Genomic DNA, 18790 nt, shown 5'->3' on the forward strand with positions numbered 1-18790 from the left:
AGCAGGGTTACCTGTATAGATCAATTCCCCACAGGCAGAGGCAGCAAAGAAAATTCTTTTGATTATCTACAAGTCATAAAACTGGAAGACTTGGGGAGATCTGTATAGGACGACCCACACCTGGAGGGTTGGCAACAAGACCTTAACCTACAACATCGGTAACAAGGTTAAGAGCAAGATAATGCAAGATAATGCGATGGGCCGAATGGCCTAATTTCTGCTCCTATGTCTTATGGTCTTATAATTCATTGCCACAGAAGGCTGTGGAGGCCAGGTCATTGAGTGTATTTAAGACCGAGAGAGATAGGTTCTTGATTGGTAAGGGGATCAAAGGTTACGGGGAGAAGGCGGGAGAATGGGGTTGAGAAACTTATCAGCCATGATTGAATGGCGGAGCAGACTCGATGGGCCGAATGGTCTAATTTCTGCTCCTATGTCTTATAATATCAACACATGCCCAGCCATCAACCAAATTGGATAACTCAGGATCAAATGTAAGGACCCACCAATTCTGAGGAACCCAGGGACATGAAGAACTTTTCTAGCTGGTGAAGTCAAATTGGACATTGAAGGAAGCACCTCTTGCTATCTAACCAGAGAGACAATGTAATCCGATAATAATCCAACTATGTAACATCAGAGTCCCAATTTGTGGGAATGGAAAGTAAGACTGATACAGCAGAGCCTCAGTTACTAATTTCAGTAGCCATGAGTTAATGCAGGGTTCAATTGTTCTTGTTATTCTGATTTGTTGCTGATGTGTATTTACCATAATAAAGCAAAGCATCAGATCATGTTTCCGGGTTTGGTCTAATGGTCACTAACCCTTTGACAATAACTTGTCTCTCTCCATCGCTGGCGGATTTTATGCTTGGTGAATTGGAAGGCCATCTGTCACATGGAAACAAGGTCTACCCAGTCGTCCCTAATATCCAAGTACCTTTTGCCTGTTATGGCTGGTTAAACACGCCCCATGGATGTGCATTGTAAAGACTCACAAAACGCACTCTAGGATGGAACATTCCATCCTACCATGGAATTAAAATAACCGGCAGTCATATTGTGCTTGGGGTATTAGTTACATTAGCTGTGGCCTATCAGATTTCTGGGCCATAGAGAATTGTACCTCCACATGGTCCTGCTAGGAAAGAAAACACAAGTGTTGACTACATGACCGTCAATATAGCAAGGGTGATCTGTGGAGAATAAGCTCTCTGCAGGTTGAGAGATTATTAAATCTTATTTACAACATTATTGGAGTTTTTATAACTATTGTTTTTAGTTGAGGTACCACAGTTTTGCTTAACAAGTGCTAGTTTGCAGCACACACTGAAAATGAAGTGTTCCCAACTCAAGAAGTTAGCAGTTTTGCTCAAATGCAATTCAATAAAGGCAAAGTTAATTTCATTTTCTAAGAAAAAAAGAAAACCTCTTATGGCAAATTGTAATGTTGATTGCTGCTTGAAACATGAATAATGCAAACCTAACAGTAAACAAATTGAATTTGGTCAAGAGGCATTTTGCACTGATAGTATTGCATCTGCAAGTTTGAGATTATTACAATGTGCGGGGCCAAGGTTTAAAAGCACAATATTACAACAGTTAGTTCGCTTATATTACTTATTAACAAAACTTATGTAATTGTGTGCCTCGCTTAGATTTTTTTTAGCATTTTCACTGAAACCAACTGTAGGTACAAACATCTTGTGACATGTCTAAACCCAGCCAGCTGGGCATCATTGTGTAACAGCTCCTTCTGCTTAAAGAGTCTCTGGGGCAGCGAACGTCAGTAACAGCCATCTCTCCAGCTTCCATCCTTAAGAGAACTGAGTGCAGTAAGGGGCTTTGGGGGCTGAAGAAAGCTGGAAATAAAATGAAAGGTACAATAAGTTAAATCACAGGCCACAAAACTTTAATTTCTAGTGTAAACAACACGACTATCACAGAAGTACATTCTATTCATCTGCCAATATTCTGAACAGCCATTTCTAGAATAACATTGTGTTGAGACTTAACCGCATGTCCACTATTGTCTAATATGACTCACTGAAATCAATTTACTGACAATGAAATAAGTTATTTCCAACACATGACGGGTCTTCTACTAATTGCACCTAACACTTCAGTCCAGTGATCTCATGCTTGGTAAGTAATGACTTCTATGGAAGAGTCATCGATCTCTTGTGGTTTTGCGCTTGGAGAATCAAGGCCAAGTATAGTCTTCAACTGGAATGGGGTTAACAGGGTGACAAATACTTAGATCAGGGTGTGCAGGCATAATTCACCACCTACTTTAAAGTAATAAGTTAGTCCTTATTTTTGCATTGCCATTATAAATTGTTATGACCACATTTATAATGGAAATGCCGATGTAAACCTGTTGCATAGTAATTATACCTTCCCACGCCCAAGTGTTCCACGGACAAGAGGCTATAATTACATGGCAAGTTTGCACAGGTAGTTGCCATTATAATCGTGGGCATAAGAAAATTAAATGGAAAAAGTTGACAGGAAGTATGCACTGACATGACATATTTAATCACTGATCAATACACACACACACACACACAGATGTTATATTTATACTCAGCTATGGCCCATTTTATAACTATTAAAAAATGCCTGGCCACTCGGGCATGGTATTAGAGGGCAAGTGGAACAAGTGAAACTGGGCTTCATTTTGAGTAGGCTACATTTGGTGATGCCGCAATTGCAGAGGGTGCACTTCTCGCTCCTACGCAATTGCAGGGGTTGTGTTAATGATTAGCCCATGTAACTTAATGTACCATGCACTATGCCTAATCTCCAATGGGTGGAATCGCCCCAGATTTATACTCAGTGTGACAGTGGGCGGGTAAAATGACATTTTACCCGTCAGCCGCGATGATGGGTTTTCACGCCGTATAGACCCAAACACGCCACATTATTTATGTATCCCAGGGAAAGATGCCATTTCAAGGGCGGGCGGACCCTCATACGCCCGCCCGCCATCACCTCGTCATTTCATCATGCCAGGCGCCACATTTAAAGTCCAGACACGCGCGCACATCTCCATGTGTCCAGACCACGACTGCTGCAGGGAAGATGCCCACGAAAGGCAAAAAGACTGCGGCCCCAAGGTTTAATGATGCGTCACTGGAACGCCTTTTGGATGCTGTGGAGGCCCACCGAGATGTCCTCTACCCTCACTCTGGCCGCAGGATGGGCAGTGGCATTACCAACTAGGCTTAGGAGGCGGTGGTCAGTGCCCATGCCCTGCAAAAGAGGACAGCCACCTAGTGCCACTACAGGACGAATGGTCTCATCCATTCCTCAGGTTAACACACTTTTCTCATCACTCTCAACTCTCACACTCACAAACCCATCACACATCCACAGGGATCTCACACCTCAAGGGACAAGACCCCTAACTGTCTCACACACCCTCACATCTCCATCAGGCTCATATCCTCTCGAACTCTCATCCTCATTCCTGTCCATGGCGCTGCTCCCCACACAAACATTTCACGCAGTGCCATGTCTCCTGCTCACACACTCTCCATCTGTTTCCATGCAGGAGAAGCTGGCTCACAACAGCAGGAAGAGGTCCCAGACCGGGGGGTGGAGTGGCCCATATTAGGCCCCTCGCTCACTCTGAGGTGAGTGCCATCGCACTGACTGGTGAGGATGTGGACACTGCCTGAGGACCCTGCACCACATCATCTGTTCCTCAACTCAGCTGTGCGTGCTCTCTCCCCTGCTTTGCACTATGCTGCCATGCACTACTAATCTGTGCTTTGGTTCACAGGGATCTCTGCCAAGGGGCCAACACCCTCGGGCCAGCCAGTCCTTCAGCTCCATCCACATTCTCATCTGCAGCCAACAGGACTCCTCCAGTGAAGAGGTGGAAATAAGCACCATGGAAGACCCTTCACCACAGAGGGGGCAGCCAGCCCATGAGTGATTCTGCAGGGAGGAGTGTGTGTGTGAGAGAGAGAGAGAGAGAGGTGGGGGGCAAGGCCTTTCAGAGCCTCATGCAAGCACTCTCCCAAGCACACAAATCCTTCATGTTTCACCACTCATCTCAATGTCCCATGCATTTTGAATGCTGCCTGCCTGGGGTTCGCTTTCAGTTGTCCATCTGAGCTGACCTGCATTTCCACCCACCCACCGATCACACTCCCATGCAGCACCTGATCTCGCCCACCACGACTTTCACTTTCAATTTGGACGGCTTGGTGCTAATTCGGTTTTACTTTCGCTCCCCCGTCCTTTACCCTCCCCCAGTCACCCATCTCCTCTCCCCCACTCCGTGACCTACCAGCCACAACCCTTTTCCTTTAGGGATGTCCAGGTGAACGTGCACATTCCCTTCCTTCCTGAAAATTCCACCCCCATCCACATTCACCTCCCCGACCTCCTCCTTCCCACCCCCAGGGTCCGTGTCTGCCTCCGAGTCCCCACCAACCATCGTCACCGTCCCTTCTATCGCTACCATCGAACCCTCACCCTCCCAACCTACTGCCTCACACTGCCTCAGTCATTCTCACCCTTCCTCCCTACCACTCCCATCCTCAGTTCGCTCCCCAGGAGGCAGACATGGACCTATCCAACCCCGCCCATGCACATTCACCTGCACATCTCTCACTCTGCACCGCACAACAAATCCAGGCCAATAATTCTCTTTCCCATCCCCATTACATTTACTATGTTTAATCCTCATTAATCTATATTCCACTACACCATAACATGCTGAGTTTAATGCTCATTAATATATTTTCCATGGCACCATTAGATTCTATTCTTAATCCTCATAAGCCTATAACCAACAATATCCATTTCATGTTATTTTTCTTCCTCAGTGTTCCGTCTTAAAAATGACTTATGCTGGCTGGTAAGAAGCCCGTATCCCGCTGTTAAATGACATATTCTGTATGGTTTGTGGTACAGGTTGAGTATCCTTTATCCATAAATCCGAAAACATCCAAAAACCATGCTTTGTTTGAACCTCTTTGACCTTCAGCGTGGAAGTCTAGTTGTTTGTCTGCACTGTTTACCTTGAGATTTTTCTGCTGAATGTGTCAAAAAGAAACTTATTCCAGGTAGCCTGTTTTTATTATCCAAAAACCGAATCTGAAATCCAAAATTCAATCAGTCCCGAGGGTTTTGGATGTAGGATACATGACTTGTACTGTAATTGAAGGGACCGAAGATATGGTTACTAAATTTGCTCATGACACAAAGATAGGTAGGATAGTACGACGTGAAGAGGACATAAGGAGGCTACAAAGGGATTTAGATAGGTTAAGTAAGTGGGCAAAGGCCTGGCAAATGGGGTATAATGTGGGAAAGTGTGAAATTGCCCATTTTGGCAGGAAAAATAAAAAGCATATTATCTAAATGGTGAGAGATTACAGAGTTCTGTGATAAAAAGGGATCTAGGTGTCCTAGTGCATGAAGCACAAAACGTTAGTATGCAATTACAGCAAGTAAAATTAATGGAATGTTATCATTTATCTCAAGGGGAATTGAATACAGAAGTAGGGAGGTTATGCTTCAGTTACACAGGGCATCGGTGAGACCACATCTGGAGCGCTGTGTACAGGATTGGCCTCCTTATTTAAGGAAGGATGTAAATGCATTGGAAGCAGTTCAGAGAAGGTTCACTAAACTAATACCTGGAATGGGTGGGTTGCCTTATGAGGAAAGGTTGGACAGGCTGGGCTTGTATCCGCTGGAAGAGTAAGTGGCGACTTAATTGAAATATATATATGATCCTGAGAGGGCAAACAGGGTCGATGTTGAGAGGATGTTTCCTCTTGTGGGAGGATCTAGTACTCGGGCCCACTGTTTAAAAATAAGGGGTCGCCCATTTAGGACAGAGATGAGAAATTTTTTTCTCGCAGGCAGTTGAGAGCCTTTGGAATTCTCTTCCTCAAAGATGGTGGAAGCAGAGTCTTTGAATATTTTTTAAGGCAGAGCTGGATAGATTCTCGATTAGCAATGGGGTGAAAGGTTATCAGGGGCAGGCAGGAACGTGGAGCTGAGGCTACAATCAGATCAGCCATGATCTTATTGAGTGGTGGAGCAGGCTCGAAGGGCGGAGAGGCCTACTCCTGCTCCTAATTCATATGTTTGTATGTTCGTATGGTTATTCCCTGATAATTGGGCAAATCTGCTTGATCGTCTCAAGATTTACTTTCCGTGTGGGGCTGATTAAAAACGAGGTAAACTTGAACTCACCTTGGAACTAATATCATGTACCCGACAAGGAAAACTGCACGTGTGCATGCGCAAGCAACACAAGGTAAGATAAGAGGGGCGAGTGCACATACACAAAGACGCCTTCAAGTTGGCATCACGAGATAGAGTGAAATATTTAACGGACTCCGCTAAACTCTGTAAAATGGGGTCTATGAAACAGACATGTAGAACAGGGATTAGGTTTTATCGGTTCATGAAATACACATTAAATTGGGATTACTTCATCGAGGTGGAGCAGAAAGAAACTAAGCTCCACACAAGCCTCTGATCCTCAGCCCTCTCGGGACAAATCACAAAACAACAGTCAACAAGAGTTAACAGCTGACGCTGCCAAGAGTAGAAAATGCATGGAAATGAATAAAACCCTTTATTTCACCGATTAAAAAGGTACTTATTCTAATAAGGCTTACCTTCGAACGGGCTGCGCCAGTTTGCTTCTGGGTATTCCGCTACCTCCGATGGCGGATGTTGGTCTGGGAAGGCCACTCCGACCTGGAATTCCTGTGTTTCCAGGCCTGTTTGGTAAAGGGATGCCAGTGCTCGAAATGGAATGCAAACTGACAGACGTGTGGATCCCGTTTGTGTTGCTCACGGTTGGACTCACATACGCCGTTGCTTTAGGTGGCTGCCGGACTGACAATGGAAAATGGCCAACGCTGTTGACCCTGTGCTGAAGCTTATTTAGTGAAGGGCCTAGAAATGAAGTGAGGTTTAGGATTACTTATAGAACACATTTATTTATTTCCCCCCTCAGTAGGAGCTTTAACCTTCGGTTAGTGCATTTTTAAGACAGATGGGCATTCAACTCAACTGCATTGACCCAAACTGAGATGTTGTTCTTCAATGAACATCAGTGCAAAGCAGTGATTGCCATACACTAGTACACGTTTGCAGCATTGCCCAGACAACATATACCACATTGTTTCAAGCTGTAAGGCTTGGTCTGAAAGTTAAGACGAACCAAACCGCTGTCTTGCTAGCTCATACAGCCTCTATATCGCCACGATATGTTTTAAGGTGGCAACAAAGGTACAAGGATCAAAAATGCAAAATAATTATGCAGCTCCGCCTGGCAAATCTAAACTGAGTGTGAAGAAGCTCCAATTCAACAGCAGCATTTCACATATCATTTGCAACGATTTGAGCTGTGGAGCAGGTACACTGGATATTAGAAAATCACCAGTTATATTTGTGATTGCTTTGTTCACAATGGGTCACAGTCTGTCAAACAAAGCAAGATTGTTAATTCAACATAGAAACAAGTACCCATATAGCATCACTTCATGTTACTTAGTAAAGGGGTGGCTGGGGGTGGGGTGCCTACTTTCTGAAATTCCCTCCCTAAACACCTCAGCCCTTGTCACTTCCAAAAGGTTCCTAAGAAACCTTTTTTCCAACTGTCTCTTGCACTTATTCCAAAGCTTTCTGTTTTGCAGCTTGCCACTGCATAGTGTCAACTCCTGCAAAGCACTCAGACTTCTCTTTCACGTTAGGAATTGCTACAGGAAACTAAATTGCTGTTATACACCCCTTTGCAACTCACAATAAACATAAATCTTACAGCAACTTAGTAGCAAGCGTCAAACGTAACCTTAAAAAAGTGAGATCATGATGATTAGTTTGCATGACTGGCCATTCTGTTGGACATTTCCCCACGGGAATTAAAATATTCCCAAATTTGTCCATAGTTTCCCTTAAAACATGCTGGCAGCTAATCTACTTGTTAATTGCATATTAATTGGGTGTTAATTGTATTCAGGTGGCATGTTTAACTCAGGATTTACCTGTCTTCATACATAAACAAGCAGGCTGAAACAGGGCTGTGCTATTGGAGGCACATGATATATAATTAGTATCTGTGAATAAAGATTTGACATCAGTGTTCTATCCTTCACTGCCTGGCCATCCTGGGTTTTGACAAACTGGTAAAGAATAAAATAAACAAAGCAACAAGCAGCCTCTTTCAGCAGGTCACATATTGTCGACATGTGTCTCTCCCCCCTTGTGGAACAATATTAATTGTCCACACAGCTGTCGAGAGAGAGAGAGAGAGAGAGAGAGAGAGAGAGCTGAGCTTGTTTCATTTGGCAAATCAGCTGATTCTGCCAGTGGGGTTTTTGGAGGTGAACTTTATTTGGATTGGATGGCAAACGAGCCTGCCATCCACTGCGTTACCACGGAGATGGATAGGATGAGAACTGTGCTCCAATCGGAGAACTGCTCTACTTTAAAATAAAATTCCTGCTCTCAGTGCCACAACGAGAAAGGTTATTTTCTTCTTAGATGCATGTAAGGTAAACTTGTGCATTCACCACATCGGCTTCTGTTACTCCTGCCAGCTGCAATGTGATCCAACCGCAAAGCCTAACTCCTGCTTCCCTTCTCCCTGTTTTTTGGATGGAATGTTCCCTCCATGACATCTTATTCCGCCCTTCCACCACCGCATCCTTCAGCTGCCTTTTCCCGGCACCTTCTGCCGCACGTGCGGAAGATACGATACCTGTCCGCTTGCTTTCTCCCACGCTGTTCTCCAGGGCCACGGACACTGTTTCCATGAGAAGCGAGCCCTTTTGTCAATATAGAATACTACATTTGTTGCTCACGCTGTAATCTCCTCTACACCAGGGAGACCGAACGCAGGTTAGATGACTACTTTGCCAAGTACCTCTTCTGTCTGCAAGCATAGCCTTGAGCTCCCTGGGGCTTGTCGCTTCAATACTCCATCCCATTACCATTCCTATCACTCCCTCTACACCGTTCCAATGAAATTTAATGCAAATTGCAGGAACACAACTGTATCTTTCTCTGCAACCCTTTGGTTTGTACACTGAATTCAATCACTTAGGCATAGCTTCCATCTTTTTTCAGCTGTGCTGGTGATATGGGATGGTTATGCTATTAGTCATGAGTTAACATCAAGGCAGAGCACAGTAATAGCACAGGGGTACATACCTATGATGGGCGCCTGTTTCCCTGCCGACAGCGCACCCCGCCAACACTTTTCAGAGCTAGGAGACACCTTCCTATTTTACCCCCTTCTCCTGTTTTATTTCAATGTTCCCACCATCTCAACTCTGCCTTGGAATGCGTCTCACTGTGTTAGCTATTGTTTCCTCAGTTTTTTTAATGCACTTTTTCATTGTTCCAGTGTAAAGTTCGTTTCAGTTGTTTATCTATCTCCAGTTTTCTTTTGATCAGGTTGCAGATCATTACACCAGCCCTTCCTTTCTCTTCTCCCTCAGTTGTTCTGATTATATTAAAATGCTTCTGCGTCAGTCTTGTTTCTGATTCTGATGCAGGACTGAAACACTCACTTATCTGTTCTCCCCATGGACGTTCGCAGAGAAGCTGTGATTCCAGCATGTGTTTGTGTGTTTGTTTCAGTTTTTCGCCGTTTTATATTAAAGGTAAACATGCTCTACCCAATTACCAGCACTTTGTTTTGGCGTACAATTCATGCTCATCTGCACTTTACAACCCAATTTTCATTTAATCATGGAACCATAGAAACGTAGTACACCAGAGGGGGCCTGCAGTCCGACAGGCATGCTGGCTTTTCAAATGAGCAGCCGAGCTTAGTTCCACATCCTTGCATTTTGTCCGTAATCCAGTAAATTGTGCATCTTCCGTAATCCAGTAAATTGTGCCCGACTCCCTTTTAAAATTTTCTACAAAATCAGTTTTTAAGGTAGTGCGTTCAGGTCCCGATAAGTCAGGGTGAAAAAATGTCTCTTCTCATCTTCCCTCCAGATAGTTTTCCAATAATTTTGAATCCATGGTCAGAATTGTACGGCTCTGTCATGGGAACGGGGCCGTAAGATGCCATTCAAAACTCCGTTGACTTCAGCAGGACTGTAAAATCCTGCCAGCGGAAAATTGCGTCCCCATGTTTTTAACTCATCTGCCAGGGGAAATAATTTCTCTTCCCTCGATCAAAACCTTTCGCCTTAAAAAAATCTTTATTAAGTCATCTCTTAACCTTCTCACTTAACGTGATCTCCTTTGCATAAAATACGACCGAGGGCTTTTAAACATTTGGTTGTAGAGCTCAATGTTGCATAAAGGAAAACAATGAGTAAATCCACGTCCGTTCTAGAAAGGTCGCTTGAATCAAACAGCAAGCTGCCTAGAACAAAAGAAAAACTGCCGACGTTTCGAGTCCTCATGACCCAGTTCTGTTGAAGGGTCATGAGGACTCGAAACGTCGACTCTTTTCTTCTCCGCCGATGCTGCCAGACCTGCTGAGTTTTTCCAGGTAATTCTGTTTTTGTTTTGGATTTCCAGCATCCGCAGTAATTTTTTGTTTTTAAAAGAAAAGCTGCAGCCAGCTTTATGCACTGTGCTGTGCTATCATTTCACTACTGCTTCCTTCCCCCAACTGCAATATGAATTCCTTCACAGCCAAAGGAATGTCAGCCAGAACTGGCAGGACTCACAGCTGAGGTGTGCTGTTGCTAGAAGACCAGCACAAAAAATCGGCTCGAATGCTTTCAGCTTCAGGGAATAGCTCCACCAAAACCTAGTGTACTCACCCAACTTTAGAAACTACATCTGGTTATAGCTGAATAGCTTAAGCTGCAAAACAGAGTACTGGGTTTGTGTCTATGCTCCACACCAGCCTCCTCCGACCCCTCTTCATCTCACCCTATCAGCACTCTCCCTCGCGTGGCCACCTAGCTTCTCCTTAAATGCATCTATGCTCTTCATCTCAGCCGCACTATGTGATAGCAAGATCCACCCTCTCAAAAAACAATCTCAGCAACTGAAGCTAACAGTGCCTCCGTGACTGAACTGACCTTCTGCTCCTTTCAGTTCCCAGGATAACTAGACAGGGCATCAACAGCATTAGTTGCAAGGAATCCCTACCTGTCAACGTCCAGCTTTTCTTGAAGCTGTTAAAAATGCCAGGTGTTGTCTATGATGAAAATGCCCAACCTCTTGGAGTTGAGGGACTGGGTGCCTGCATTAAAGCCCGGGAGTAGGGCACATTTGATTTCATAGGAAGCCCTCATATGCAAAAATTGAGACACCCCTTCACTAAAAAAAAAATAACCTCCACCCCCAATGCATACTAAAAGCAAAACATCCAAAAGTGAGGCTCCCATACCCTTAAAAAAATAAGTCCACCACACACAGAAATGGCTCCTGTGGAGAACAAACACTGACATAGGCCTGTTTGGCTGAATGAGTTACAGTACAGAAACAATCTAACTCCTATATAAATATGAGACCATCAGACACAAAAATTACAATGAGCACATATGCAAATAAATTCAAGACCTCCCCTGCCCCACCCGCGGACAGGGAAACAGATTATCTTGGTCCTAATGAAACCCCAGCTGACTTCAGCTAAATTAGCACCAACTCCAATTTAGAACCGTTCAAGGTTCAGTTACTTACCAATTATACCAGCTAACCTATTGAGGGTACATTAAATATTTATCACTAAAGTTCACAGAACAAGACCTTCAGAAGTAGAGTCTAACAAGATTAAAGAGGTTTAACTGTTTAGTGATTATTTTAATGAAAATATATTAATCAAAAGCTTTTCATTTGTAAGTGAAAAAATAAAAGTTCAGAAATTTTTAAATGATAATATTAATAGAATCACAAAGTGATAGAATGACCTCCTCCTGTGCGGTAACCACTTGGCCAGTCGTGAACGTGCTGGCTCTTGCAAGAGCAACTCACCTTGTTCCACTGACCCCTTTTCCCTGCAGGTTTTTTCCTTTTCAATATCCTTCCAACAGCCAAGATTGAATGTATCACCATCACACTCTCAGACAGGGCATTTGAGATCCTGACCACTCACTGCACAAAATCGCTTTTCCTCATGTCACTGTTGCTTCTTTTGCCAATCATCTTAAATTGGTGCCCTCTCCCTATCTACACTGTCCAGGCCCCTCATAATTTTGAACAGCTCTATTAAATAGCCTCTCAACCTTCTCTTTACCAGTGAAACAGTCCCAGCTTCTTTGGAGGTTGGCCTCCACGTAACTAAAGTTCCTCAGCAATATGGAACCACTCTCATGAATCTTTGCTGCACTCTCTCTGATGCCTTCACATCCTTCCTAAAGTGTGGTGTCCAGAACTGGACACAAAATATTCCACTTGAAGCCCAGTCAGAGTTTTATGTTGGTTTATCATAACTTCCTTGTTTTTGTGCTCTACACAGGTTAGAGATATCACCACTGGAACCTGAAAATCAATGGCGGTAGGGAAAAATCAGTTCTGGAATGGGAGAATATAAGATGTTTCAAATCAAACTGGTAAGGTTCGTTGTATTTGGTGGAAAATCTTAAAAACGTTTGAAGGATATGAATCACCAGGAGCATGTAAGAATGTTTTAAGCAGAATAATGGAATTTAAGAAATGATGATAACCCCTCAAGTAAGCGATAATTATCATCTGCCAAAATTTCCTTTTTAATAGCAGTATTTTTAGCATCACAGAACAGTTATAGCGCAAGAGGCCATTCAGCCCACTATGCCATTCTCTTGCCTTCTCCCCGTAGGCCTGCACATTGGTTCTTTTCAAATAATCATCTAATTTCTTCTTAAATGCCTCTATTGAACCTGCCTCCACCACACTACTCTCAGGCAGTGCATTCCAGACCCTCTGTCCTAGAACTGATCTTACACTTTGCGGTATGACTTTAAGCCTACAGGATCTATTAGCTCAGATTTCATGCTTTCTCACTATTTTCAGAGACAAAGTTCCCTTTGAAAGATTTTAAATGCTATATTTGGAAGATCTGGTCACTTTTCTGATACATTTTCTGCATTTAGTGCGGCTAACTGCAACACCGGTTATGGCAATAAATACAAAGTTCTCCTGACTGAGCACGTTATTATCTTTAAGTCTCGGGTATAATGGATAGGTGAAGAAGACTGGGTAACAACCTTTCAAATTCACAAACACAAGCTCTGCCAACCACAAGGTCGTCAAGAGATTCACACCCACAATTCATCCGATTTTTTATCTATTCCATGAGCAAGAGAAAACGCCTCTCCCAATCTTTCTATTCCTGTGTGCCTCTTAGAAAATATTAGTGAGCCATCCCTGAGAGAGGCCTGCCAGCAGCTCACTTACGCATCCTTTCAATCCAGGGATGGCACATGGCTGAACAAGGTAAATATCTAAAAACCAGAGGTGGAAAGAAACTTGAAAGAAAAGGGAAGTCTAATTTGTTCAGAGTAAGCGGGACAACATTATGGGCAGGATTTTGCCCCTGGCAGGGGCGGGCAGGCAGGGGCAGTTGGGAGCTGACCACCACCTGCGATCGGCTCCGCACCGCGATTTCACGTGGGCAGGCAAATTAAGGCCCGCCCTGCCACGGATTGCAAGCCGCAGCACTGGGCGCTGCCTGTGCAGGCGGGCAGGGGGGAGGAGGGAGAGCCGGGCCTAGCGCGTTGTTCGTGCATGTGCGAGAAAAAGAGCTTCAATCTCCCAGAGGCACGGAGCCACCTCAGGGAGATTGAAGTGCTGCGTAAAAAAAGAGAATAAAAATTTAATAAAACATGTCCCCTCATGGGTTCCCGCACGCCGAGCATAATATTCTGCCCTATATATCATGAAATCAAGTAAGGAATTTAATCAGTAGAGAGCTGGACTAACTTCACATTAGAACATAAAAAATAGGAGCAGGAGTGGAGCACACGGCCCACCGAGTCTGCTCAGCCATTCGATACGATCATGGCTGATCTCAGGCTTCAATTCTATTTTCCCATGAGCTTTCCGTTTCCCTTAATGCCCTGAAAGAGCAAAATCTGTCCATCCCAGCCTTAAATGTATTCAATGACGGAGCATCCACAATCCTCAGGGGTAGAGAATTCCAAAGATTCAGAACCCTTTGAGTGAAGAAATTTCTCCTCACCTTGGCCTTAAATGATCGGCCCCTCATTCTGAGAAGCCGCTCCCGTGTTTTAGATTCCCCAACCAACGGAAGCAATCTCTCTAGCATTCGCCCTATCGAGCCCCTTCAGAATTTTGTAGGTTTCACTGAGATCAACTCTCATTCTTCTAAACGCCAGAGAACATAAGCCCGATTTACTCAGCCTCTCATCATTGGACAATCCCCTCATCGCAGGGCCCAATTTAGTGAACCTTCGCTGCACCACCTCCATTGCAAGCATATCCTTTCTTAAATGTGGAGACGTGATAAAGATTTCTCATGGGCACAGGTTACACTCACATGCTGGTGATTGGAGTCGTGAAATTCCATTCTGTAGGTTTGAATCAAAACTTCTGCTATTCTTGAAGGAGTCCGGTGAACTAGTGGCGCTGAATGAACGAGCCAGGTTCGGCATACTGCGTCTGAGTTTTTCTGAAAGTTAAAAAACAATCAAATTAAGCTACAAACTTAAAAGTTTATGCAACCATATACTTTTACACCTAGAGCAATTGCATTCAGAGTGCAGAAAAGGATCAGTTCTACTTAATATTTTAAAAATAGAAATGAACAAAATGCAAATATTGGAAATCTAATAACTGCTCTGGAGCACAGCTCTAGAGATTCTCTCAGATTCTGAGACGGAATCAACAGGTCAGCATTTTCATGAGTGACCCTTCATCAGAACGGTTCTAGCAGAGGGTAGACTTCCCACACACAAGCCCACCTTTTCTCTCATCTGCTGCCACAGGAACTGATGTGCATTTTCATTATTTTCTGTTTTAATTCCAGTGGAAAAAATAGTTTAGATTCACCACAATTTTTTTTTAAAGTTTCTTCAGCATCCCCTGTCTATCAAGGAAGCAGGTTTCCCTGATATGTTGGCGATCCAACCGTCTTATCTGATACTATGGTCATGGTGCAACTCGAAGCATCCTTCATCAGACACAACAAGAAGTTATGGCGGCACACCCATCACGTTCACCAGTGCATACTTTTATAAACAAGGTCAGAAACGTGCAGCCAGTGTCTCAGATTCTCCATGGATCGCCAGGTCAGTTGCAAAGGAGTCCACCTATCACTTCTTTTAAACAAGAGGAAGCTTGTGATAATTTCCATTTTAAATTGGAAGATGTGTCCAGAACAGCTGTGCGAATTTTTATGTAACACATGTGGCGGGACATCCACTAGTAGGCAGAGGTGGTGGGGTAAGAGTCGGGATGGGGTGGAGTCCGGGGGATGTCAGGGGGTCAGGGGCCAGGCAGGTGGCAGGGTCTACTCAGGTCAAGTCAGGGAGTCGGGTAGTCGGTGGGGGTGGGGGGGTGCGGGGTTTGAGGTGGGAGTCGGGAAGGGAGTCGAGGCTAAGTCAGGGGGTGGTCAGGACTAGTCAGGTCAACTTGGGGTATCAGGTGGTCAGGGGTGGTAGAAGTGGGAGTCGGGGTCAATGGAGGAAGTTGGGGGATGGGGAGGTGTCAGTGTGAGTGATTGGGGGTTCAGTTGTATAGTTACCCAGGAGTTCGAATAGGACTTTTCTGTCTAACATTTCCTTGGTAGCTATTCAGTTAAGTAAGTTGGAACTGTCGAAAAGAGGTCCTTTGGGAGCAAGGGAATTGTCCACCAGAAGTTCAAATTTCCCAGGCAATTCCCATGGAGTCAGCACGTTGGGACTTCTGACAGGTCCCGTAGCACATCTTCTGGGGTACATCTGGTCCCCGATGATCCAGAGACTGGACGATCTGGGCCAATATAATATAATCAACAGATGCAGTTTACATAAAAACCCTCATCCTATTCTTCTGATGACTGTCGTATATTTCAAAGAAAGTAAAGCAATAAAAGTCTCATTAATGCAATAGAAGAGGTTTCCGCCAAGGCTACTCATTACATAAAAAGGTTATAATGTACCACTTATAAGGAAATTCAGCATTCACTGATGGTGTAATGAATTATAAAAGTCTTACTAGGAATCAAAGTATATCTATTCTTAAAATGTTGAGATAATCATAAAAATTCACTATATTGAAGCTATATTTTAACTATTACTGCGCTAAATATTTCTACAAGTAAAAGTGTTGAATAAAGTGTTTCAATGTTTTTCTTTGTCAAGAGCAGAATTCATGAAAGGAGAGATAAATGTGTAATAGCAGCTCTATTTAGTTTTAGAATAAGCTTGTATTGTTAAATTTAAAACTCCAGCATTCCTACTTAATTTCCTGTGGGCTGCCCAGGCAGAAAACAGCTCATTTTACAGAAAATATCAAATTACCATTAGTTTTAAAGAGATTTTAATTTTTCTAGTGGAAATTGAAATTGGAAGCAAGGTTAACATAATGGCTCAGATGACAACTATTTATCTGGTTAGTAAAAAGCATACTCGGGAAAGAGATGTGAAAATACCAGACAGGCTGTAGAAGTGGTTACACTTGTTCCTTTGGTTTTAATTTTGCATTTGTGTTAATCTAAGATGCAGACTGGGAGTAAATTCATTACTGTCAGCTCAATCACATCCACATAAAATTGTGGATGCATAATTTAGCACAGAATCTTAACTCCTTATTTAACCTGGAGAAAGAATTGATGTTTACAACTTTTCTTCATACACCTTGCATTGAAATATTAATATATCTTGGGAGCTAATTTATATTATTATGAATGTAGTTGCAAATAGCATTAAAGTTATGCAAAATATGCCAATGTCATTGGACCCACAGCGAATGTCAGGTTGCTATTATTGCAATTCTACTGGGATATTTGTCAAGGGTATTGAAATCACGGTTCAGATCTATGAAGGAGGGTAGTATTGAATATAGATCAAGTTTCAGTTACATAGACAGTTTGGCAAAATTCAAAGGCAAACCATGGCCATTAATTTGTTCTTCGGAGACTGAATGCAGCAGCAAGGTAGGAGGTACAAAATATATGGCCGACAAATTTCTGAGCATCATGGAATCGGAAAAATCAAATGCTGAAATCATTTTCTCAAGTATTATCAATCATTAGTTGGGAGTAAAATTTCCCAACAATCAAGGAATTATGACCTTTTTCTCTTTAGTTAATACATGCACAGACAGTACACATTTCAAAGTTGCCTCTTTCTACAATTTCACGACTAGGTTACTGGTTACACAGAAAAACTTGTACTCTTCCAATTTTCATTCAACGGATTTTCTGGCCCAGTTCCAATCAAATGATTCACTTTTTTAACAGAAGATGTTAGTTCACTTCTTTCCAGAAATGTATAGTAAGGAAATAATAAACTTTTCTTTAGTCTTTTAATGCTGTACATTTCCGCTTGAAACCATCTCAAGGAACAGGTCTAGGAACATAAGCTTCATTATTTAGAGACACTAGAAAGCCAATTTTTTAAAACGCTGCCAAAGTATAAATTGCGGGCCAGGTCCTTACTACACAGGTAGGCAGAGAATCAGTTCCAGGATATGGCTAGCACCACTTTCTTCCCAAAGCAGTGAGAACCTTACAATGTTCTCATCTACAATATTGCCGTCAATTTCTGGAGAGACAGAAGCAAGGTGATTTCATTAGACATATTATCTTAATGCTTTTCATTATAACTCCTAAATTTCCCAGCTTCCAGCAATTAACTTATTTATACCTTCAGCTGTGGCTCAGTTGGTAGCACTCTCGCATCTGGGTCCAAAGGTTGTGGGTTCAAATACTTGATAGCTGTACCAGAGACTTGGGACACAAAATCCGAGCTGACACTCCAGTGCAGTACAAGGGGGGAGTGCTGCACTTTCAGGTAAGGCATTAAACTGAGGCCCTATCTTCCCTCTCAGGGGGCGTCAAAGACCTCACCGCAATAGTTTGAAGAAAGTTCTCCCCAGTATCCCGGCTATTATTTATTTCTCAACCAACATCACGAAAACAGACTATCCAGTCACAAACATATTTGTTACAATCCCTGAAGAGATCAATAACAAAAGAAAATTGAATACCCAGTGACCAACTTGAAGGAATTGCACGACAAGATTTCAAGCTTTAAGACTTTTACTGTAACAAGCAAACTAAAAGCAACATTGATTAACCATTACTTAGTAGGCAGCCAATACTCAACTACAGAAAATCCCTTATTAGTGTTTTACCACACTCGAAAACCCCCACACGGCACTTATACTTCACACTCTGCAGAACTGCAGTCTTTACAGGAAAAAGTCCAAAGTCACCCCTAGCTTCCAACAGGTTCACTTCTCCCCATTTCACTGAGCTGTAATATCCAGTGCCCATCAAAAACTGTTTCCCTTAATCAAATCCAGAACTGACTTAAAGCAACAAGGCTCACTCTGGTGTTGATTCCTTCTCCTGGCCTCACCAGGGAGAATCTTCTAGTGAACATGAATCTCTGCAGGCTCTATCTCGTCACTCAAAGGATAAGCATTCACAAGCATTCTACCTGGTAGCTAGCAGAGAATAGCTTTCTGCCTGCTGCTTGCAACAACTGCTGTTTCCCTGTCTCCCTCTATCTCTCTCTCTCTCTCTCTCTCTGTCCAGGGCTTTTAAAAAAATCAGATGGCCTGGGAATGTGTAAGTCTGCACAAACCAAGAACAGCTTCCTCAAAGTCTGTAAGTCTATCCAGGGCAAAGCCAAGTGCTCTGTCCTTTGTTTTCAGGTGTTAAATCCAACACATAGGGAAGAAT

The 18790-nt window shown here is 43.2% G+C and overlaps 1 protein-coding gene across 2 annotated transcripts in view; it reads right to left on the bottom strand.

The window, feature by feature from the left end:
* Positions 1–1434: 1434 nt before the first annotated feature.
* The window catches only part of slain1a (SLAIN motif family, member 1a), a 103755-nt gene continuing 86399 nt past the window's right edge, over positions 1435–18790 (bottom strand). For both annotated transcript variants that reach the window (XM_078545951.1, XM_078545952.1), the window contains 3 exons: positions 14438–14569; positions 6654–6936; positions 1435–1862 (listed from right to left, as the gene is read on the bottom strand). In XM_078545951.1, the coding sequence (XP_078402077.1) occupies positions 1787–1862; positions 6654–6936; positions 14438–14569 (491 nt within the window). In that variant the 3' untranslated portion in view covers positions 1435–1786. The remainder of the gene's footprint in view (positions 1863–6653; positions 6937–14437; positions 14570–18790) is intronic.

This window comes from Cetorhinus maximus, chromosome 7 (assembly GCF_964194155.1).
Source record: "Cetorhinus maximus chromosome 7, sCetMax3.hap1.1, whole genome shotgun sequence".
Lineage (NCBI taxonomy): Eukaryota > Metazoa > Chordata > Chondrichthyes > Lamniformes > Cetorhinidae > Cetorhinus > Cetorhinus maximus.